This window comes from Podarcis vaucheri, assembly GCF_965113315.1.
Source record: "Podarcis vaucheri genome assembly, chromosome: 5".
Lineage (NCBI taxonomy): Eukaryota > Metazoa > Chordata > Lepidosauria > Squamata > Lacertidae > Podarcis > Podarcis vaucheri.
Window position 1 is genome coordinate 74266112 of NC_138763.1, and position 23248 is coordinate 74289359.

General features: G+C 39.8%; 2 protein-coding genes across 12 annotated transcripts in view; one reads left to right on the plus strand and one right to left on the minus strand.

Moving 5' to 3' along the window:
- Positions 1–4622, minus strand: part of MYPN (myopalladin) — a 67149-nt gene extending 62527 nt beyond the window's left edge. The window contains exons 1-2 of one of the 4 annotated variants that reach the window (XM_082222300.1): positions 4519–4622; positions 589–656 (exon numbers count right to left, since the gene is read on the minus strand). The gene's annotated coding sequence lies outside the window, so the exon portion shown is untranslated. Of the gene's footprint in view, positions 1–588; positions 657–2087; positions 2212–4518 lie in introns of those variants that run through there. The other 3 variants (XM_082222298.1, XM_082222299.1, XM_082222303.1) reach the window with 3 other exon arrangements.
- A 2670-nt stretch (positions 4623–7292) lies between these two features.
- Positions 7293–23248, plus strand: part of HERC4 (HECT and RLD domain containing E3 ubiquitin protein ligase 4) — a 31420-nt gene continuing 15464 nt past the window's right edge. For 2 of the 8 annotated variants that reach the window (XM_082222324.1, XM_082222331.1), the window contains exons 1-13: positions 7293–7565; positions 11176–11264; positions 11964–12243; positions 13303–13462; positions 13950–14026; positions 14518–14739; positions 15235–15326; positions 16656–16786; positions 17572–17732; positions 18767–18843; positions 20149–20282; positions 22680–22739; positions 22886–22997. In XM_082222324.1, coding sequence (XP_082078450.1) covers positions 12018–12243; positions 13303–13462; positions 13950–14026; positions 14518–14739; positions 15235–15326; positions 16656–16786; positions 17572–17732; positions 18767–18843; positions 20149–20282; positions 22680–22739; positions 22886–22997 — 1452 coding nt within the window. In that variant the 5' untranslated portion in view covers positions 7293–7565; positions 11176–11264; positions 11964–12017. Of the gene's footprint in view, positions 7566–7713; positions 8040–8098; positions 8244–11175; positions 11265–11963; positions 12244–13302; positions 13463–13949; positions 14027–14517; positions 14740–15234; positions 15327–16655; positions 16787–17571; positions 17733–18766; positions 18844–20148; positions 20283–22679; positions 22740–22885; positions 22998–23248 lie in introns of those variants that run through there. The other 6 variants (XM_082222326.1, XM_082222328.1, XM_082222329.1 and 3 more) reach the window with 6 other exon arrangements.

The following is a 23248-nucleotide window of genomic DNA, read 5'->3' on the forward strand; positions in this document are numbered from 1 at the left end:
ACATTCATTTGTGCACAAATGAACACGGAATGCATGTTTGAAGGTAAACCTCTTGGCTGGCCTTCACTCTTTTAAAGGTAACATTTGCATGGGGTCTACCTGCACATACCTGAACGCATGAATGCATACACCTCTATGAGTGAACTGGTACCCTGGAAAATGGAGATTCAGAGGTCTAGGCACACTCACTTGTTCAGAAATGAATGCCAGAAAAAGGATTCAAAATATTTATTTTTAGGGCACATCATATGTTGTTTGCTTTTAGGTCACGGAAATGTAGATTTTGACCTACATAAACAATTAAGCAAATTCCTTATACAGTATGCAGAACTACTATAATGATTTATTTTAAAATGCTGGGGAGTAGGTGGATTTTGGGAATCCTTCCTATGCTGAGAGGAACTACAAGAAAGCACTTTCTTTGATCCACAAATAGATAACCTGGCCTTACAGTTCAGACATCATAGCCTCTATGAAACTTCATAGTGTTGTGCGCATGAAACACCTGACCATTAGCAACTGCCTTAGGAGAGGTACAGCTAGTACCACCAAGCTTGCAGATAGAATGTAGAAGGTATCATCACTCACCAGTTCTTCACTGTTCAGGATGAAATGAGGAACACGATGTTGGCTGGCTAATGTGCTGACCTGGCTGGCTTTGGAAACACAAATAGGTACAAACAGGGAACAGCATTTCATTATTTTGATCACAACCTATGGCTTCATTCACTACTCCATTCTCTCACAAGAATGAGTGGCCAGTTATTTAAAATATGTAGATCTGCCTCCTGGACCATAACTTATATTCACATAGGTGAAAAGGTCTCTTTTCTTTACTTCCAGGATTTTTTTTTTAATATCAAACTGGTTTTCTGGGGAATGTCCTATTGACTTCTATTACAGTAGGAAAAGTATCCCAGGGAAGCTTAAGAATATTATGGTTCATGGAAGGGGTTAAAGGGGTTAAAATTATTTCCATAATGAGCAGCTTTATTATGGTTGATATTTTTTTAATGGGGTTAAAGGATGCTTTTGGGAAACCTCTTCCTTCATCCCAGGAAGTTAAACATGGGAAGTCCTGTGACACTATCCCTGCTTTCCTTACATTGTTTTGGAACTAATTTCTGTAATTTGTTCACTGTTCAACCATCCAAGCAGTTGTGCTGCTTATTGTCCTCCTTGCCTCCTTAAACAAATATTCTATAGGTTTCTTTCCCTCCTGCAGTTTCAGTATTTCTTCTTCTAGTCACATCCACAAAACATGTGACAACACATTAACATTCATTCTATGTCTCCCTGCCCCCACGGTCCCCATTTCCCTCACTTGTGACTATTCCTGCACCATTACAGCACTCTTTATTCCCAAGTGAATATTGTGGCTTCTCAGAAATATTCTGTGAGGGGAGAGGGAAACATCAGGGAAAATTCACTCTGGGAGCACAGGAAGAACAGGTTGTACATCCAATTTTTACTAGGGCTATCAACCCATTAAATTAAACTGAAGAGACTGGTTAAATTTAAATAAATGTGCATTTACCTAAACCTCTAGTTACCGTAGGTACTTTTTTGAGATACTGAAGGAGGTGTGTAAGGTAACTTCCAAGTTGATAAATGGCTATAAATTGTTAGAAGAAAAAGAGAGAGCCCAGCTTCATATTTCTCCCTTATTGTACAGTAGTCACACATCAAAACCATAATATTCTAAACAAATTGACAATTCTGGACATACCTTTTCTAACTATTACTTTAGTTGTAAAGCTTGCTGTCCTAAGTTTTAAGGATAATCTCCTTCTATTCAATCCTTTTTCATGTGGTAAAGGCCCTTGAGGCAACTAGGCTTTGAACAAGCACCCTCAACTCCATTACAAAAACATGTGAGAATATAAAACCTACCCCTTTCCTTTAAAATTAAACTGCCTTCATCCCACTGCTCACCCCACCAATTCTCAAGTAGTAAACAACTCTTCTCTTTCCCTGGTGCTCTCACTGTAATATTCTCCCTACCTCCATCCCAGAACACTTGCACGCAATGGATCACATTTAAATAATCCATTGTGGAAATTTGAATAGAAGCCAGCTCAGCTCACCGTGAGGGAAGTGGTGTGACCTGCTTGTGTGTGAGCGAGTCCCAGGTCTTTCCTCTCCAGCGCCTCTTTCCTCTCCCCACTGAAGGCTACTTGCTTCCCTGCATGCAGTCTTGACAAAGTAGTAAGAAGGCTAATTTTAGGGTACTTCATCATAGTGCCATGCAAAGACATGGTGTCATTTCAAAATCAGCAGCATGTGGCACTGCTTTGAGCTCCCCCCCCCCTTTCCTGAATTGTGGTCTCACTTTGATCTACAGTAGGGCAGCACTTGGTACTTCGTGGCAATGCACATTAAGGTACTAAAGGAAATTTCTCAGGAGTAAGTTGCCAGACTGTGGAATTCCCTCTTCCAGCCTCTACTTTATTGGGCTTCTGCTGCCAGATCAAAACAAGAACTTTAGACAACAGAGGGTGCTAAAATTATGAAATTTGTGAAGGGAAGGAAAAGGAGATTGATATGTATCCAGTGTAGGGACTGAAGGGGGACATCTGTCCCCAATATTTGTGAATTGTTTCCTGGCTTTGCTAATTTATTTATTTAGTAGACTTCTAAACTACCTGCCATTTGAAAAGTTCTCAGGGCAGTTCACAGGTCAGTTACTAAAAGCACAATTAAATACAAAATAAACATCAAACCAACAATTTAAAAGAGTGCAAGCAGATATTCAAGTACTGTATGGAGAAAACACAGAAGCAGACTTAAAACTCTCTGTAATCCAAGACCTCAGACATCTAAACAGAGAAGAGATGTGTTCTCCATTAACAGTGCAGTCCCACATGACCTGGAAAGCTGTCTGCGGACAACTGCTGGCTCCCTTGGCCTGAAGAGAGATGAGCGCATCACCACACAATCACCTTTGACAGGACTTAACCATCCAGGGGTCCTTTACCTTTACCTTTTAGTCTGTTCAGTTCAATGGGGATTGCTCCCAAGAAAGTGTGCACAGGACTGACCCTGGCCTGAGCACTCACATTTGTTGGCTAAAACCTGCATCCAGAACATCTATGTGCTGCCACCTCTCTTCTTAAGACCTTTATCTAAACCCACAATTGCAGCTTTGCAAGCAGAAACTAAGGTTAAGTATTGCACTGATGCATATTCTTCTCTTGTAATTCGCACCTCTGTCTTTTCATACCAAGTGGGCCACAAGAGTACTTCGACACAGAACCTGCAGACTGCACACTGATTTGTCACACTGCTGGGTGTGATAGACCCTCACCCCTCCTTCCCAAAGCCCAATGCCTCACCTACACCAAGCTGGCCAAAAAAAACCTATAGCACTATTCATGTGTTCTAATCTCTAACAAGATGAAGAGAGAACAGGAAACAGCATAGGACTCTGCCTGCTCTGTATAATACACCCCGCACTGTTCAGGGCCCCTCAGTCCTATGAACAAGGTTTTAGAAGTACATGGGGCTATAGGGGTAAGGAGGGGGAGAGAAACATTGGCTGGGTAAGCTGCCTTCCACTTGGGCAACCATCAGATACAGTGATACATACTAACATCAACGCCACCTGCATAAGTACAACTGCAGCAATATTTTAAGGGAAATTTCTTTAGCTAAGAGGGCTTGACAATTATTCATTATGTATGAACTGGCTTTTACACTGTAGTGCAGACAATTCAATAACTGATAGTACTGATAACTAAAGACTAGTACCCAGTAGAATGTAAAGATGTTAGCCCTTGCAGACTTGCAACAGATTATCAAATCTCTTTACTAATTATGAAAAGAAGGCTTAAATACAAAAATATCTAAGTATTCTTTAATAGTCAAGTATCACTTCTTGTCTACATTGCCACTTGTTTCCATAGGTCCTGATGGTAATTATGCTGTTGCTTTGTAGCATAAGAGTCTGGTTCCCTCTGCCTGCAGGCAAAGACATTGCTACTTGAACAGATCGATATAATTTCAACACAGAGAAATGTACTGGGTTCTTTTTATTCAGATGTGCTGCCACTGATTGTGATTCAAATGAGCAGAATTAAAAAAAGCCAAGCAGTCACACTTACCAGTATGGGAGGTAATAGGTAGGAACCAACTATTCCCCAAAGCAGTGGCATCCTAGCTTTACAATTTGATCATTAGCTGCTAGACTTGTGAGAACTGAGAATTTTTTGAGACAACCATTACTTTCCTCTACTAATTAATAATATTCCCTGTCACTTCTTTCATGTTTAAAAAATAAAAATGGATCCTCCAAACTCTAAATAATTTCTATGAACTGCAGCATGCTACTATGCTGTTCTGGCACTTTAAAGACAGTCACCAAAAAATGAGTAAAGTTACTGTTACTGCTTATTTCAAAGTGCTTTTCTGTTATGCTTTGTGTTCTGAAGGTTTATGTGGATGTAATCTACCTGTATGTATTACAGCTGTCCAATTAATTTTTAAACATGTAACACATCTAATGTCCACTGTACGTACTGTTATGAAGATTTTATGCCTCACAATTCTCTGCTGAGCAGTGTGCAAGATTCCAGGGGGTTCCAGGTACTCGAGGTCTTGTCCCCACTGAGAAGCAAGGCGCAGCAGAGGCTTTAGCATCTTTTAGAAATATGCTTTAATTACACATATTTACACCTGTTGAGATGAAGGGCGTGCAGATCTTACAGCATTGTCATTTCAAGAGCAGCTTGTTCTTCAAAGCAGCCCAACATTGCAGACAGAGCAACCCTAAGCACCATCCCTTTGTTCCTGCTTCCCAGCCAGCTCCAAGATGGTTCTGACCTCCAGCCGCCTCACATAGGGTTCTACCTACTTCCTTTATTCTTTCTGGGAAATCCCTTGCCCAGGAACTCTGCCCCTTTTCTGATCAGGGAAACCATTCTTCCATGTGGCCCCTGCTTCTTCAAAGCTCTCATTTCAAAACCAGCACAATTTTGTTTCACATCAAACCCCCTCCCAGACAGGTTGGCAACCTCTGTCTGCCCAGGCCTAAGGATTCCTCTTTGATGGCCCATCAACACCTTTTGTCATGTTAACTCCTCTTTCCCAGGTGAAGCCCTGGCTTGGAAAGGAAGTAATAGCTTGCATTTTTCCACTGGCCTGGAATCTTACTCCAAATAGTACCTAGATTCTGACTTCCATTAATTTCTTGGGTCCCCTCCCCACCAAAAAAAAACCCTTATAACATTATGAAAGTTTGAATAGGCAGCACAGAATTTACAACCTGATTCTAAATCCCACTTCCCCAAATAATGAGAAGTTCCAGGGGCAGTGCTAACTGCTTTTGTTTTGCTTTGGAGAGCACTGGAAACTGAGGATAATTTTGTAATATGTGCTTTGAAGGCAAAGAACATACATTTCTAACCAGGCAACAGATCTGCTACCTTACATGAGATTCCTTAAGAGATGCACCTTGCACCCCAAGGTGCTTGTAGCTTTCAGGTCAATTTTCTCTCTTCACCCTCTGGTTGAAAACCTGCTTCTTTTGTGGCAGAAATGACTGGCAGAATCCGAGACCAGGGAGAAGAGATGGTGAAAGAAGACTGGAAGAAATTTAAAGACTATTTACAGAAATATTGTAAAATTAATGAATGCTAGAAGGATATTGGATAGAAACTAAGGGGTTTCCAGCTGTAATGCTTTAGGAGAAGGTTTACAAATGGGTAAAAGCTTAATGGTAAGGATTTGCTGAACTAACAAATTGAAGTGGAATACAAAGAAGGGAGGTATGAGGAGGTCTGGGGAAATAAGTGTAAGGAAGATATATTATGGAAAATTATTTGTTTTTTTTAACTGTTTTTATGTTGTATTTTGTTTCTTTTTATTTTTCATTTTCATTGTTATATTTTTAAAAACTTTAATATCTTTTAAAAAAAGAAAACCTGCTTCTTTTGCTCCTTCACATATATTTCTTAATCTAGCATTTGCTAGAAATGAAATGTGTCACCTTCACAGTTCTGATCTCTAATTATTTCCTGACCATTTTCTCCTATTGAGGAAACACTTTATCAACTATCCTGGCATGCAGTCTGCCTAACAAAGGAATGCCGCCTATAATGTGGAGGTTAATTAGACTGAGTTACAAAAGGAAAACAGATAATTTGGTTTAGTTTTTTAAAAAGCAAGTTTTGAATTATTAAGGACCAAGCACAGCAGAAAGCTAGAGAAAAAATCCTTAATAAAGAGCCTTGCATCACATTCAAACTTCCTACAATTATACCAACAGAAACAGGTATATTAAGTGTCTTAGGCTGCAATCGTGAGCTTTCTTATTATTGCTTTACTCATAGTTTAACCATTTAGTGTCAATTTAGCACTTTTCACTGCTTGATTTGAAACGTGTCTCCAATTAACCAGTGAATTAAAAAAATGTTAACTACTTTCCATACAAGTAATTGCCAAAACCACAGATGGCAGGCAGCATGTTAGAACAGACCTTTCCTTTTCCTTCTCACGGGAGGAAACTTCTCTCCTACTGATGGTGGTGCCTGATGTGACATGTGTGTGTGCATCATAGGAAAACAAAGAAACAAAAGAAGTCCATGGGCGCTATTCTTCAGAACTATTCCTTCTAGTCGTATGCAAATCTGTGGGAATCAATTACTGTCACAAAAAAATTTTTACGATGCCTTTAAGCCTTATTATAGGGCATCCCTCAGCAAATATATTTGGGCGTTTTACAGTATTAACATAATAGTAGGCAGAAAAGGCAAGTCCCTGCACTGCCCTAAGACCATAGGAGGCAACTCCTAGGGGCTGAGGTCACTTCGGCCCCCCAATTAAAAAATTGAGGCCTCCCTCCCCCCAAATTAATGGGCATTGCCATTCAAATGGTGTTCACCCACTCCGTCTTGTGATCGATTATGCGGGGCTGGGCTTACCTCCCCCCCCCCCCAATATTTTATAAAAGGCGGCATCCTTTGCCTAGGAGCCTTGCAGTCTAAAATAGCCCTGGGCCCTGATCCTAATTTACTCAGAAGTAGGTGGGGCCTTACTCCACAGTGAAGTGGGTCCCACTGAGTAACTTAAAAAGTGTGTGGAGACGTGAAAGGACTTGCTGCCATTTCCCTCAGCTTCTAGGGAGCGAGGCAGGGGGTAGATAATAAGCAACCCCATCTCTCCCCCCTCAGCGAAAGCAACACGAGGGGGAAAGTTCCCCCGGGCCCTTGAGCCTGAGCGTGCTTCCCGCCTGCCTCGGCTGCTCGACGCAGGCGGGCCCGGCGCTTGCGCACTGCGAGGGAGAGCGAGCAAGGCGAGCCGGCGCTGCTGGGCCTGTTTTCTCGGCGCGCGCGCCCGCCCGCCCGCCTGCTCTCCCGCTTCAGCGCTGCCGCACTCCGGGGCCCGCCTGGGGTGGAATCATCGGGCCGAGTCAGCCCGTCGGAGGAGAGAAGCGGGGGCGGACGCTGTCGCGCAGGAGGCTGCCGCGAGTCGGGCAGGGCGGCCTTGCTCTGTGTGTGTTTTCCCGAGGGGGTCCACGCTGTGTTCGGGGGTGGAGAAGCGGAGGAGAAAGCTGGCTTTCTGGGCTGGTAAGGTGGCCGGCGGGATAGCGCGGACCTCGGGGTGGAGCGCGGGGCCTGGAAGAGGGGAAGGGGAGGGTCAACGGAGCCCTGCTCCCTGCGGGAGAGAGTTGGGGCTCTCCGGGGCCTCGGTCGGGGTGGGGGGGTCGGGGGCTTCTCTTCAGCCTCCTCGTGACTCATGAAGAGGCGGCGGTGGGCGGAGGGGCAGCGCCGCCAGGAACGAGCCTTTTGGGGTCTAGTCGGGTTTGACAGCTGCCACTCGCCCCTCTTCCCGAGGGGTGCGTGAGGAAAAAGTGGGGCGCTCCACATGCAGGGCTGCCGAAACCTCCGGGGGGAACGAACCCTGCTAAATAATTATATATATGTTTTGAATCCAATCGCAGGCCTTTTAGATGAAAAAACTGTTGTGTTGAGCAAATGCAGGATGGTGTGTTTTCGTGACTAAAACACCAGCAGCCTAGAATAGCCGGAGCCTACATACAGGTAGTTGGGTATATCTAAAGTGAAGACAGTACAGTACTCGGTTAAATATATTTACATTCTTATTTTGTTAATAAGTACCCAGTGCTTACTGAGTGACCTTTGCATCATTGGAAGGGACATCTGAAGGCAAGAGCTTTTCTTTTCTTTTTTACTTCTTAGTGAGCAGTTGGTTAGAAGGCTACCAATACGCTTTTCCTCATACAAGTAAGAAACAAGTGACAGCAATCTTAGGGTTTATTTATTTGCCACTGTTAGTTCAAAGGTTACCGGAGCTGTGAACTGCATAGTAAATTCAAATTAAATATACATTAAAAGTACAGTAATTCAAAATAAGATAATACAGCAAACTCCCAAAATACCCATCTAGATGGGAATCCTAGTTAGCCTTGCTGCAGAAGTACAGAGGGCTTCTGTATTGAAATGAAAGCTGAAACCTGAGAGAAGGAGCTTGAAATGAAACTGAGGGCCCAGTTTCACCTCTGTTCAGGGCAATGATCTGTCAAGGCCCGAAAGAGCTGACCTTACAGAAAATATGCACCCCAGCCTTTTATTCAAGTAGGTCCAGAAGTACTCAAATAAGTGTATCTAGGACTGCAACTATGCTTCTCCTACATCTGGATGTTTACTAATGTCAAACTCCGCCAGCTTCACCAAAAATGGGAAGGGGGGCGGGGACAAAAGAGCTACTGTAAAGTTGTTGGAGACTTGACTTGAGCCCTGTGTCAGAAGGTGCTCACTTTTTAATGCTACCTGTCCAAACACATAGCCTTCAGCCAATGCTTAAAAGGTTGACCTAGATAAGCTATATAAGCTCAACTGGTTACTCAGTGGGTCTCATCATATTCTGTAAGGCTTACTTCCAAGTAAGTGAGCATAATATTGTAGCCACAGTGCTCCCTCATCCAGTGATTCTTTTAGCACAACAGTTCCTGTTAACCTAGAACCACAGAGATAGCAAATCATAGCATTTCTCTTCTCCTTCTCCCCATTAGACATGCTTAAGGTATGTTGAGTTGCAAGTGGGTGTTTTGCAATTTATTTGGTACTAGTCAGAGTTGTTTCATAACTGCAGCTGCCAAGTCAGAGTTACACACCCTTTGAAGGGTTAGTTTGGTAAGCCCCATCCATGGCTTAGAATATAAATCATCTGTGTGTGCCTTTAACCATACCATCTAATTTTCATCTTTGAAATAATTTGAATTTTTAAACTTTTATGGTGATGCAGTAGTTACACATGTGGATCAGGAAATTCTAGCAGACATATACATTAACTCCCTGCTACATTAAGTTGTGAGCTTAATGGAGGTAGGCATAAAGGAGATATGTTTTGGAAGGTGCAATAGTTTGAAAATGAAAGTTGTGGTCCTTTTTTAAAAAACCATTTTGGAACTTGGCTTTGCACTGTTTTTCATCCAGAGTTGACAGAAAGCTCTTGTGTGTAAGTTTACCCTCCATATTAATGTGCTCTATGTGGGGCTTCCCTCATGCTTGAAATCGGGAAGCTGCAGTTAGTACAGAATGCTACAGCATGATTGCTGACAGTAGTGACGCCTTGTCAGCATGTAATATCTGTGCTTAGAGATCTGCCAATTTGCTGCTGGGCAAAGTGCAGAAAGAGTGGGACAAAAGATGTGGATAAGCCCCTAGTCTTTAGACATCTGGAGATTTAGATATTGCTAGTGTTCATCCACAGCATTACTGTGCTTCGTATAAGTGATGTAGCAACAATGATTCATACTGTAGGTGCTTCTGGAAAGCTCTAGGTTCATACAGTAAATCTTTTCAGAGTTATTGGGTGTATGACTAAAACAAACCATTATTCATCTAAATAGAAAGAAATACAGTAAAGCTTTGTCGTATTACGCCCCCCACACCCTTTCTAATTCAGGGATTTTTGCTTTTTAATCTTCTAATAATAAAAATGTTTATACAACTATATGGCATGGCAGGACAGCACAGCCCCTGAATTAGTGAGAGAATAAATTTGCTTGATATTGCCATTATAGTATTCATTCTAGTGGATGATAAAGACTTCCTTATATCTAGTGTTCAAAAATATTGATCTGGTTGTTTAGCCTCGTCATTATTGTTTTATGTCAATTCCTATTGTTTTATGCCAAATCCTATGAAATGGAACAGTATAAATTCAGCAAAAGAACTTAACTATCAAAGGTGAGCACAAAGAGGAGTGTCTTCTTCAGCATATGGTGAAATCTGTATAGTGAAGACCCTAGATGCACCCCTATGGGAAGGAAGTCCATAATTTAGGGGCCACCACAGAGTAAGCCATCTCCCAAGCTGCCACTTCTCACACTTCTAAGCATGGCAGAGCTACCAAGAGAGCTCCCTCTGCACATCTTAACACCTGAGAAGATGAGTATGGATAGAGGCTATCTTTCAGATATCTAGGATCTAAGTTGTTTAAAAGAAATGGTAAAAATAAATCATAGAAATATGCATAAGCGTGCTGAGAGCTATATAGAAAACTCTCTGGATCTGCTTGAGTAACCTTGTGTTGCTGTGTGCCTGTTTCATTGCACTGAAAGTAGAATAAGCCCTTTTATTTTTTCTGAAGGGTGATATATATTTTCTAGCACATTTTAATCTAATTATTATTTTTGTTATTTGTTAAATTTCACTCCTGCTGTTTCTTTGAAAGGTGCTCAAGGCAGCAATTAACCAACCAATAAAACAATATAATGAAAATTGAAAGATGTGTTTCAAAACATTTAAAAACAATTAGAAGATCTAAAAAAAGTTAAAGCCAGTCAAATAGCCTCATATCTAATGATTTCAGGGTTGCCAAGAACTGTTTCTTTCAGCCACTATATGCCTGGGTGGACAGGAATGTTTTTTCACTTCCTCTTGCATTTTAATAATGAAGAAGACAGACATACCTAACTGGGGAAGGGTATTCCACACATGGGGAACCACCACTAACAGCACCCCCCCCTTGCCAGTTGTAGGGCCTGAATGGTTGATACTGGAGGAAGCGAAGATTTACCATGCTTTTTCAGCTAGGGGCTCTCTTTAAATTCTATTTTCAGTGATATTCAAGTGGGGGGAAAATATGTGATTGTGTTTGGAGAAATGTGAATTCCCATAACTTTTACCTAATTATGTTCTTGTAACATAGGTTGAATTTGCTGTGATTGGCATGGATGTCTGAAGGCCACTTTTTTACAAGTATGTTCCAGCTCTTGGCAGCACCATCTTGAGTGTCTCGTAAGTGTGGCTGGATTTTGTTAACTATCTTGCGGTTTTCAGTCTAAAGCTGCAATCCTATGCATACCTAGCTAGGAGTAAATCTCCTGGAACTCAGTGGGATCTACTTATCAAGTAAAACATGCTTAGGATTGGGCTAAATATAATCTTAGGGGTTGACTTAAATGTAAAGGCATGGGAGAAAATGTGTAAAAATGGTGGGGAAGAGAGAACTGTTCTTTTCCAAGTCTCAAATGTCCAGAAAATTTAATCTCCATGCTGAATTTGTAGTCAGCACAAAAAATTGTCTTGCACAAAAAAATCCTTTCAGATTTGCCATTTTGGTGCTTTCTAGCCTGCTGTCATTACTGGTTTCGTAAATAGTTCTGGTTTTGCCTTTTCGCATCTTACTCGCTTGTAGAAGTAACACACAGCAACCACATTTGGCCTGCAAGAAATGTTTGCAATTTTGATATTTAGAGGTCCAAAAATACTAGCTCTAGCAAAATACTTATTTAAAATTAGATGATTAATATTTTAGAGAACATGTAACAGTCATATTTACATTTTTCTGCTGTAGAATTCTTCTAATGAGACGTGAAATTCTTGGTGTTTTTGTTTGGGCTAATCACAATAATTGAGAGATGAAATTTGTGAATCCTATTATAAATACCAAATCACCTGTATTCTAGTACTAACTTATTTTCTACTCTATTACAGTGATGCTGGACGTTTGAATGCTGAAGCTGGCAGATCATTGAGAGGGCTGGCAACATGTTATGTTGGGGAAATGCCTCTTTTGGACAGCTTGGATTGGGGGGCATTGATGAAGAAGTTGTCCTAGAACCCAGAAGATGCAACTTTTTCATAAACAAAAAGGTTCGAGATGTAGGCTGTGGACTAAGACACACTGTGTTTGTCTTGGATGATGGGACTGTGTATACATGTGGATGTAATGATTTAGGACAATTAGGACATGAAAAATCCAGGAAACGACCAGGTAAGTTAAAACAGTGCCTGTTAGATAATCGTATTGCTTTAGGTTCTGTATGTGGGTGCCAGTTATACTTGCAGCAGCAGTTTCTTAGATTATGGAAGTGTTTCTAGAATTAGTAGAGCTTCTAGGACCTGCTCTTTTTTCCCTTCTGACTTTTGTACCACTGCTATTGCGTGAAAGCCTCTATTTATATGGAACTGAAAACGCAACAAGATATTTTGTTAAGAAATTGTTGGAGATCTGTTTTTTATATTATTTTTAATTTCTAGAGAACTGTAGCCCATTCAGAGGCAGTATTTAAAATGTATTGTTGATTTTTTATTTTTGTCTGAGAAATTATGTATTAACATTAGTTGATCATTAAGTGTATTATATTTTAAATTCTTAAAGCTGCAGCAGCTTGATTTCAGTGCTTGGAACCACTGAGGTACTTTTTTCTATTTATGCCAATGACACACTACTTGGACTAAACATGAAGTAATTTTTGGTAATACAAAGTGGGGTCTCTAGAAATAGTTTTATTGAAAATGCTTTAGTCTACAAAACTGCATAGTCCTCAGTTGCCACTGTGTCTACCTCATGTACTTTTGCTGATTGATAGCACTGTAGTGTTCAACTCTGTTCTAAAATAGAATTCACTAGATAGCTACTAAGGTGCAACTACATATGATTCAGGAGATAGAATCTTCGATTTTTATTGGGGCTCCCTCAATTGGATAGGGACCATGGCACTGAGAGACAGCATCCGCTGTGTCACTTTAGTGATTAAAATTACCTCCCCCACCAATGCAGTTACTTCACCCAAGGATGAAAATATATAGGTAGCATAGGTTTGGTTCTTAAGAGAGGAAGAAAAACTACAATCCTTATTAGACACAGATTAATAGTGAAGTGGTTTCCTACAAGCCAGTGAATTGTGGCTTGTAGCACCTCTGACCTCAGGTAAAGGAGATCTGACATGTTTGTAGGAACACATTTTTGCTAGTTCAGTTGTGCAGTCCATCATGGAAATGTTTGGGCAAGAGCAATGTAACATTATGCTGCTTTTTCTCTTGATTACAGAGCAGGTGAGTGCCTTGGATGCTCAAAATATTGTAGCTGTTTCATGTGGAGAAGCCCACACATTAGCATTAAATGACAGTGGTCAAGTCTATGCTTGGGGTTTTGCTGCAGATGGACAACTTGGCTTGCCTGGAACTGAGGAGTATACCAGAGTGCCCAGGTAAAACTAAATGATAACATAAGCTTTTTTGTTGTTGTTGTTTTGAATAAAAAAAACTTTCATCTTAGAAAAATTGTTCCTTTTGCTTTTGTAAAAAGGGCTTATTGCTTCATCTTTGCATCTTTGTAATTTTTCAAGCTCAAACTAGTATGGCTAGTTTAACAAGTCAACAGTAAACTATTAGTAGTTTATGAATCTGGCTTGTTTAAACTAGCCATAGATAATGTTAATCCCAGTTCTGGGTGCAGATGATATGGCAAGCTGGGGTTTACTAAAAGTGAGAGTGGAAGCTTCCAAATGACTCTTGAGCTATTCAAGCAGGAGGTGGGTAGCATGTGAGTCCAACACTTCTGCAGCTCATTTACATCACACTGAACTGTAATGTTGAAACATTAAGTTGCATTTTCTGTAAGGAAATAAAGCTTTGTGTTTTTATAGCATTTTGTGCAAAGGCTGTTCATTTAATTATGTCTTGTTATTTCTACAGAAACATAAAAAACTTGTCAGACATCCAAATAGTGCAGGTTGCCTGCGGCTACTATCATTCCCTTGCACTCTCCAAAGGTAATCAATCTCTGGACTGTCTGTTTGTTTTTCTGTATAAATTTAAAATACTCTTACAATGACAATAGAAAAAAACACACTAAACATTTCACATCGTAAAATAGCCAGTGTTCGATAGCTTTGAGAGGACAGAAAGAGTAAACAAGTTTTCAGCTTTGCTCATGTTAAGGAAAGGAAATGTGTGTATTATGAGCATTTATGTTTGCCACTGATCTCCAAATTCTAAAATGTACAGAGATTCCATGCAATACCTGGAACTATTAATATATTGAGAATTGGGCTTTATTTGGAAATATGTGTGTAGGGTAGGACTTGTTGCCTACCCTACTTCTTTAGCATTTAATTTCAAAAATACCCCTTTTTCTTGGCTGAAAAATTATTGCCACCATTTGAATTCTGTCGCGTATGATAGTGGAGTAATTTTAATTCTTAGAGTGATGTAAATTCCTACAGTTATTCTTCATCTTAAATGTGTGTCTTTTCTTCAACAGGTAGTGAAGTCTTTTCCTGGGGACAGAACAAACATGGTCAACTAGGTTTAGGTTATGAATTCAAAAAACAGACTTCCCCACAACGGATAAAATCTTTGCAAGGGATACCTTTTGCGCAAATTACAGCGGGCGGAGCACATAGCTTTGTGCTTACTCTTTCTGGAGCAGTTTTTGGGTGGGGACGCAACAAATTTGGCCAACTTGGTCTTAATGATGAAAATGGTAAGTACACAAAATTTAAAACTATGAACTATATTACTTTCCATTTTAGTTATGATCAGATAATGTGTGCTTATTTTTGTAAAACCAAATTATGCTCCTCTGCTGAATTGATGCTTGGAGTGTCTATGTTAGTGGATGAGAAATCCACTGAACTGAAAGTTGCTGAAAGGAACCGTGGATATTACTGCAGTGCAGAACTACAATAACTTTGAAATGCTTTGCATGCTTTAATTATAGGAAATAACGGTACTTTCAAAATAGTGAATAAAATACTACATAACTTCCGGGCGCTTTTCTATTTGTTGCACTGTAGTGCTTCTCTGAACAACACGTACTGTGGAATTATAAACCTCAAAGTGCAACAAAGCTATTTGTTATATAAAATAATAATAGTTTATAAACTAAATCAGTAGTTTATATTATTTATTTTTATGTAATTTTATGTAATTTGTTGCAAAGTGTATATTACACTTCCTGATTTATTACAATTTTCAGATAGATATGTTCCCAATCTTCTAAAGTCACTAAGATCCCAGAAAATTGTTTACATCTCCTGTGGAGAAGATCATACTGCGGCTCTTACAAAGGTACTGTAGTAGAAATACTGTATTTCACACTCTTAACTAATTAGTAGATTTGATAGCTTTTCACATGCAGGCTGACTGCTTCAGTAGTGAGGGATTCAGCAGTCTGTAGGAGAGAAAACATGTTCATGTCACCAGTTGGTCTGCTTTTTTGTAACCCTCACTCTTGTCAAGAGAGAATGGTTGCCCAATATTGGGTGTGAACTCCTCCCGCACCAACCCCTTCATCTGAGGGACGATTCACACATTGGAGTTGTACTGAGCCACTAACTTGGGCAACGTCAGTGAACCTGCCAAGATCACATGTTGCATCGGCCTGCTCACACCAGCATTTATATAAGCTCGGGGGGCGGGGGGAGAGCTGCTGAAATGTAATGTGTCACTTGCTGCTGACTTGCAGAGGAGGGGAGAAAGAAAGGAGAATTTGTGCTTATTTTCCTTCAGAGCTTTACAAGTTCATGTTTAGAAATATTCCATTGCATTCAGCCAAGCTCTAATAACCATGTGGGCGGCTGCTCCGCTGATGGATGCCATCTCTCTTGCTACTGCTGAAGCACAGTTTATAGTCTTGTGTGTGTGTTGATTTAATGCAACATACTTTGGTTTATTTACACAGCTGTCATTACATTCAGAATTGGAATATGACATTTACAGTATCTGCAAGCAGAAGAATAATTTAGGTTTTTTTGTAAACAAATACTGTTTGCTTTCTCAGTACATAACGTAAAGCTTATATTTAAAAACCTGTGGGATTTTAAATTCAAAATTGAACTCTTGCTTCAGGTAATATGGAGAAATGCACTTTCTATTCTCTTGAGCAATTCTTGCTCTGCAGTTGAAGTCATTCTTGAAACAAATAAATATGAAAGTGAAAATAGTAGTCCTACTATATTGGGCAGGGCGCAATGTCCACTAATAGCATTTTACATTATCTTGTTTATCAGTCTGATATTATCACTAATTTAGGATTTTTTAAAATCAACTATGTGTTTTTAAGTTGGAACTCAGCTAAAGATTACATGATTTTTTTGCATGGGTATTTTTTATTACTTGAAATTTAAAATCTGTGTTTTTTAAAAAAAGTTTATGTGATTTATTTTTGGTGTACAGGACTACTGTGAATTTATTTTATTGTTTATAGTCTTACACAGTGAGGATGTTGTGCAGAGACTAAACTATCTATGAAGATAAGCATGTTTGTAAAGGCAATTTATTTTTTATATGTGTAGGGCAAATATCTAGTGCTTCTCCACAGTTGTAACTATTAATTTTTGTACATAAAAAGTATTGGAGTCATCTACAAGTTGCATTCTAACTTCAAATGTTTTTTAGGAAGGTGGGGTGTTTACTTTTGGAGCTGGAGGCTATGGGCAATTAGGTCATAACTCTACTGGCCATGAGATAAACCCAAGAAAAGTTTTTGAACTTATGGGGAGCATTGTCACACAGATTGCTTGTGGAAGGTAAGACCACAGAATGGAATAATTTTATGGGGTGTTTAGCAACTTGAAAAGTGTAAGAAGCAAGTTTACCTCTAGCTGCTGTGGAATTCTCAAAATCTTGTTGGGCACCCCAATTATGTGCCATTATAAAGATAAGACGCGGGTGGCGCTGTGGGTTAAAGCCTCAGCGCTTAGGACTTGCCGATCGAAAGGTCGGCAGTTCGAATCCCCGCGGCGGGGTGCGCTCCCGTCGTTCGGTCCCAGCGCCTGCCAACCTAGCAGTTCGAAAGCACCCCCGGGTACAAGTAGATAAATAGGTACCGCTTACCAGCGGGAAGGTAAACGGCGTTCCGTGTGCTGCGCTGGCTCGCCAGATGCAGCTTTGTCACGCTGGCCACGTGACCCGGAAGTGTCTCCGGACAGCGCTGGCCCCCGGCCAATAGATGTGAGATGGGCGCACAAACCCCAGAGTCTGTCAAGACTGGCCCGTTCGGGCAGGGGTACCTTTACCTTTACCTTTTATAAAGATAAGACTGCTGTAAGTTAGCTAGCACATTAGTTTATGCAGCCCAGTGAATTACTTAATTGGATTGGCATGAAGGCTGTTCTATAGGCATAGTAGCCTTCCATCTCAATGCATTACAAGTTCTGTTTTAGAGGCCGCTCCCTCTTAATACCTGGAACAGAACATTGCAACTGTCTTCTCTTAAATTACTGGGGATAGATAAGTCACATATAGCATGTGTAATATACTACAGCATTCTCAGTTTCTTACTTCTTGAATTTCTATTCTTTCTTTGCACTAGGCAGCACACATCTGCATTTGTCCCTTCAACTGGAAGAATTTATTCTTTTGGCCTTGGAGGTAATGGACAGTTGGGCATGGGATCAACCAGTAACAGGAAAAGTCCCTTCCCAGTGAAAGGAAACTGGCTTCCTTATAATGGAGACATCCCACTAAATTCAGGTAATAATGCTTTCTTTAGTAGTATATATATTTTTGGAGTGTTGGGGGGAATTATTTTAAGAATAGTTATATTGTGATAATGGGTAAGGGTTTGCCTCATGAGATTTTTGTGTTTACTATAGAAGCAATAAATGCTGCACCAATATGTTGCAAATTGGAAACAAGGACCCCTAACATATCATAGCAACTGCTGCAAGAACAACTATTGCCAGGATATGGAAACCATTACAGTTATTAACTATGGACCAATGGTATAATGCAGTTTGGCAATCAGCATTATTAGAAAAACTGAGAGCAAAATTAAAAGTAGCAAGAGGCCAAAATAAACACGACAGATTTTTGCAGTCTGGTGTGACTTTATTGATTACAGAAATAATGAGACATAATGTAGAACAGTACCCATAGTTTACAGCACAGTCTGGTGTGCGTGAAGTACAAGTTTTATTATTCCCCCCCTTCCCATAAATTCCTATAAATTCTGATAGTTGTTGATACAAAATACCTTTGAATTTTGATCACTGATCTAAGCAATACACATAATAACTAATAATTTTGGTATATACACTGACAAAATTTTGTTAATATATTCAGAAATGTGTATCTGTTTATTGTTGTGTTGTTTTACTTTTTTACTTTTAACTTTAATTATATATAATCACAGCATGTTATGCTCTAATGTAAACAAAGATATATCTCAATGCAACTATGGTAAACAGTTTAAAGATGAAAATGAATAAAAATTCTTACCATAAAAATAAATAAATGCCGCACCATTTTCCATACAAGTCAACTCTAGTTTTTCTCTGAATGAACTTGTTGATCTATGAGAGTGCAGAGCAATAATTGTGAATGTGATTCGAAAAGGAAGGTTGCTGTGTGTGGTGTAAAATGCTAGTATGCAGACCTGCTATTGGCAAAAGTTACTTGATGTTCTTGCAAAAGTGGCATCCCTCAATTTCATTCCTACCTAAATAAAAGACAAATTCTTTTCAAGCTATCCTCTTGATGTTAACATCATGCTATTTTAATTATAGATCGTGAAGAATATTATTATGTACATAGGATTTTCTCTGGTGGAGACCAAAGCTTTTCACATTACGTTACTCTACAGGTAGTTCATCTCATTTTAAAAATCCATAAGCTGACTTCTGTGTTTACTCAGTAAAGTGCTTAGAACTGAATCTGATACTTGGAACTTTGACTTTGTATTAGTGTTGCTTTCCATTTGCTTCACTAGAGTATTCTTTAAAATATAGTGCAACTAGTGTAGCTTCAGTTGTGTATTATTGTACCTTAAGATAAAACTTTTTTCCATATTTTAAGTGGTCAAAATGCTTTAGGATTTGGTGTTAAAGTATCTGAAATTTGTTATTTGTAAATTGTTTAGAGAAAATTAAGCTTCATTTTGTTAGCTGATAAAGCAAAACTCAGTTCCTAAACAAAGCAATCTTTCTTTTTGAGGATTGGTGTGCATACATAATATTTAGAGTTTAGTGACTGAGACAATCCTTATTTTAAGTTAGGGAAAGCTGTAAACTAGAAGTATGGATTCATAGAAATACAAAGTTTTTTTGGAACTGTCTGCATTCTTTAAATATAATTTTATAACCGTTTTAAATTTGATGTATTTTTATCTGCTTTGTTTCATCACAGTATATTTTATGTTTTATTCATCACCCTGGATGAAGTGCAGAATATATTTTTTTCAAGCAAATAAAATAAAAATGCCTTCTATATCACACACAGGATATGAATGTCCATCATGGTGATGTCAGCTTGTTATGTACATCCTGGCTCTCCACCTATGAGGATGGGAAACTTTTGACCCTTCCAAGTGTTGTGGGACTTTAACTCCCATCATCCCTGACCATTGGCTATGATGGTGGGGGCTGGGGGGAGCTGGAGTTCAAAAAGACCTAAAAGACCACATGTTCCCCATCCCTGTTATATCATATTGTTAAAAACAGCCCATTCAGCCTTTAATTTAGATGGAGGATACCTTGCCCTGAAATGCCCTACTGCAGCAAGGGAAATCTGTGAAGCACTGATGTGAGTGTATTGAACTTAATGAATTAATCTGTGGGTGATAGTTGCATGCAGGAAAGCATGACTACAGCTGGATTGGGGCCATTATGTATGCTGAGCTCCACTTAGCACTCCTTAAAAAAGGGAAATTTTAAAACAATTTTTTAAAAAGCATTTTATATAAATCTTCTCAGATAATATAGAAACCAACCAGCTTGTGTGCATAATGCTTATTTGCAACAAGTTCAGAAGCAAAATGTGTGGACTGCTCAAGAGTAAACATGAAACAAAGTTGTATGGTGTAGCAACTCTAAATATAGGGATTTCTGGAAATTAGCCATAGTTAATAGGGGGAAATATTTCTATGTATAATTTGCCACTCAAAATGTAGGATTTGGAACCTCCAGATGACTTCAGATACCCATGTGCTTCGAAGCAAATCTGGACTGTGAATGAAGGCTTCATTCAGAGGTTGCTGCACTGCTCATCTTCAGGATCAGGGAGGCTCCCTGCAGAGATAGCAAAGTAAGAATGGTTGTTGTTGCACTTTTGGGCATATCTTGCAGATGGTGGTGTTGTGTGCTTAACTTTACAGAACCATCCACTTGGCTCCTGCGTTTGAATGTATTACTCTTACCTCATGGACACTCAGCTTAGTTAACATAGGAAGAGCTCTGCTTAAAGGAAAGGATTACAGTAGGAATGGGAGAGGGAAGGAAACACACTTGACAATGTCCGTTAAATTCACTAAGAAGTATGATTGAGCTTTGTAGAAAGTTTCTCTCCTTTTAGTCTTTTCAAGTGTAGTGTATGTTAAGCTATGTTTTCTTGTAACATAGGATGTTTCCTTTCAGTATGGCTATCTGTATGTACAGTGGTGCCTGGCAAGACGAACGCCTCGCGAGACGAAAAACTCGCAAGACGAAAGGTTTTTTCGTTTTCGAGTTGCTTCGCAAGACGAATTTCCCTATGGGCTTGCTTCGCAAAACGAAGCTTGCCCCCGCACCCTGGACCTCTTTTGAGGTCGCGCGCCTTCCCCTCTGTCCCCCCTTTTGAACCAAGGGGCGGCAACGGGGAGAAGCGATCTTCTCCCCTCCGCCCCTTGCTTCAAAAAAGGGGACAGAGGGGAAGGCGCGCGTGCGCCTTCCCCTCTGTCCCCGGAGATTGCGGGGCTGGCAACAGGGAGAAGCGATCTTCTCCCCGCCGCCCCTTGCTTCAAAAGAGGGGACAGAGGGGAAGGCGCCCGCGCCTTCCCCTCTCTCCCCGGACCCCTTTTGAACCAAGGGGCGGCAACGGGGAGAAGTGATTCTCCCCGCTGCCCCTTCCCTTGCTTTAAAACAGGTCCCCTCTGTCCCCGGACGGTCTCCATAGGAATGCATTGATTGATTTTCAATGCATTCCTATGGGAAACCGTGCTTCGCAAGACGGAAAACTCGCAAGAAGAAAAAACTTGCGGAACGAATTAATTTCGTCTTGCGAGGCACCACTGTATTGCTACCTTTATTGGTTGATCTGCCCTTTGCAGAACTGAACTATTTTTTAAATGAAATTGGAATTTTTTTTATAAACGTGTGAGAAGTGAAAAGGTGTCCCCTTAATTCTACTCCTGTACTGTCTTCTAGTGGTCATGATTCCAGTATCTCTCAAGCATATCATAGCTCTATAATGAATTGATAGGTGTCTCACTCTAATAATAAATAGAAATATGCTGAATTGATGCTTTTCTGTAAACATTGGCTTACATGCTCCATTTCACCTATTAATATACATACATTCTTCATTTTGATCCAGAGACTCACAAAAACATTTTCAAAAGCAAAATAAAACAGAAATACAGGGAAAGGATTCCAAGGCGGTTATTATGTTTTATCCAGAGCATGTAGGTTTCTGTTTCTTATTCTTTCCAAAAGGAACTTAGCCATAGCCAGGATAGTATCATTTGACATATCTCCAAGGAGGTACTTAAGATAGAAGGTTTTGGATTTTCCAGTTTACCAAAAGGGGTTTAATTAATTGATCCCTGGCTTGTTTGAATTGCTCACAGTGTAGTGGGATATGTTTCATAGAGTCAACACCCTGAGAGCATAAGGAGAGCCTGTTCTGATAGGGTATACCAGACAGTCTGCCGTTTAGTACTTCTGAAGGGACTACATTTAATCTGGCTTTGGTGAATAATTGGCAATAGTTAGGTTCAGACAGATTCATGAAATACGATGGTAACTGAAAATCATGGCCATAGTGGATTCCAGTTGCAAACAGTCCACAGGTTACATAAGATATGGAATGAAGATTGCTGTATAAAATATCCCATAACCTTTGCCTCAGGGATTTAAGGGCAATGTTGTAGCTCAAATGATGTAAAAAGGATGGTGAAAGACCAGTTGATGAGGCTTTTCGGATCATAGTTTTCAACCATGAACTGACAGACTCTTTTTTGGTTAGATGTAAAAGTAATCCCTTCCCCAGGCCAAATACCAGTATTTCAAGGCAGCCCACCACACTTTATTGGAGAGTGGACATTCACATGTTTCCAACAATAGAATTGAATTAGGGACACAATTTGGGACCTGAAGTAGGAGCCAAAGGAACTTAGTCTGGAACCCATCTAACTTAGAAAATAGACCATTGTACCAGACATTTGAAGCATAAAGGAGTTGGGAAACGGATTTTGTGTTAAAGGCCCTTATGGCTGATAGAACATAGTGAGCTCTCTTTGTGAAAAAGAAATTGACTATAGCAACGGAATACAGTATTGCTCATCTCCGCCTTCTGACAGATACTCTGCCAGTGGCAATTCCAGGACTTTGTGTGGTGAAACAACTGCCGTTGACTAGAATGTCAACAGTGATTATTACAGACTGTTAGAACATTGTAGTAAATTTAACTTTGTGTATATATTTTTTCTTATTCTTTTTTTAATAGTGAAATCGATGGAACATTTTCCTCAGCTGGCTGTCTAAATGGAAGTTTTTTAGCTATCAGGTCAGTGGGTGATACACAATATTTTAATGCCCAAGCCACAAGATTTAATGAAAGTTTGGAAATAATTAAGAATTACATATTCATTTAACAGTCTAGAGAATAAGTAGTGGAAAGCAGAATTTACTTACTGCTTTTTGTTTTCATAGCCATGATGATCATTACAGAACTAGTGCCAGATACTCAGGGATTGACATGAATACTGCTCGACTTCTGTTTCACAAACTTATACAGCCGGAACATCCTCATATATCTCAGCAGGTTTGTCCTGAAATCCTTACTGCACCTAGTTTCAAACCCCAGGTATTACACTGTGTTAAACAGTTGGTGGTTCTTTTTGCACAGAACTGGTAAATTTAGGTTTGTAATGCAATGCTTGATGCTTTGTTGGAATATTCTATACTTTAAAAAAAATGTAAATTGTAGTAGCTCCACAGAGTTGTCAACATTTTGAGATTTTTAAAATGTACTTCAGTTAGTGTTTCAGTGGCTGGATTTGGGAATAACACTCA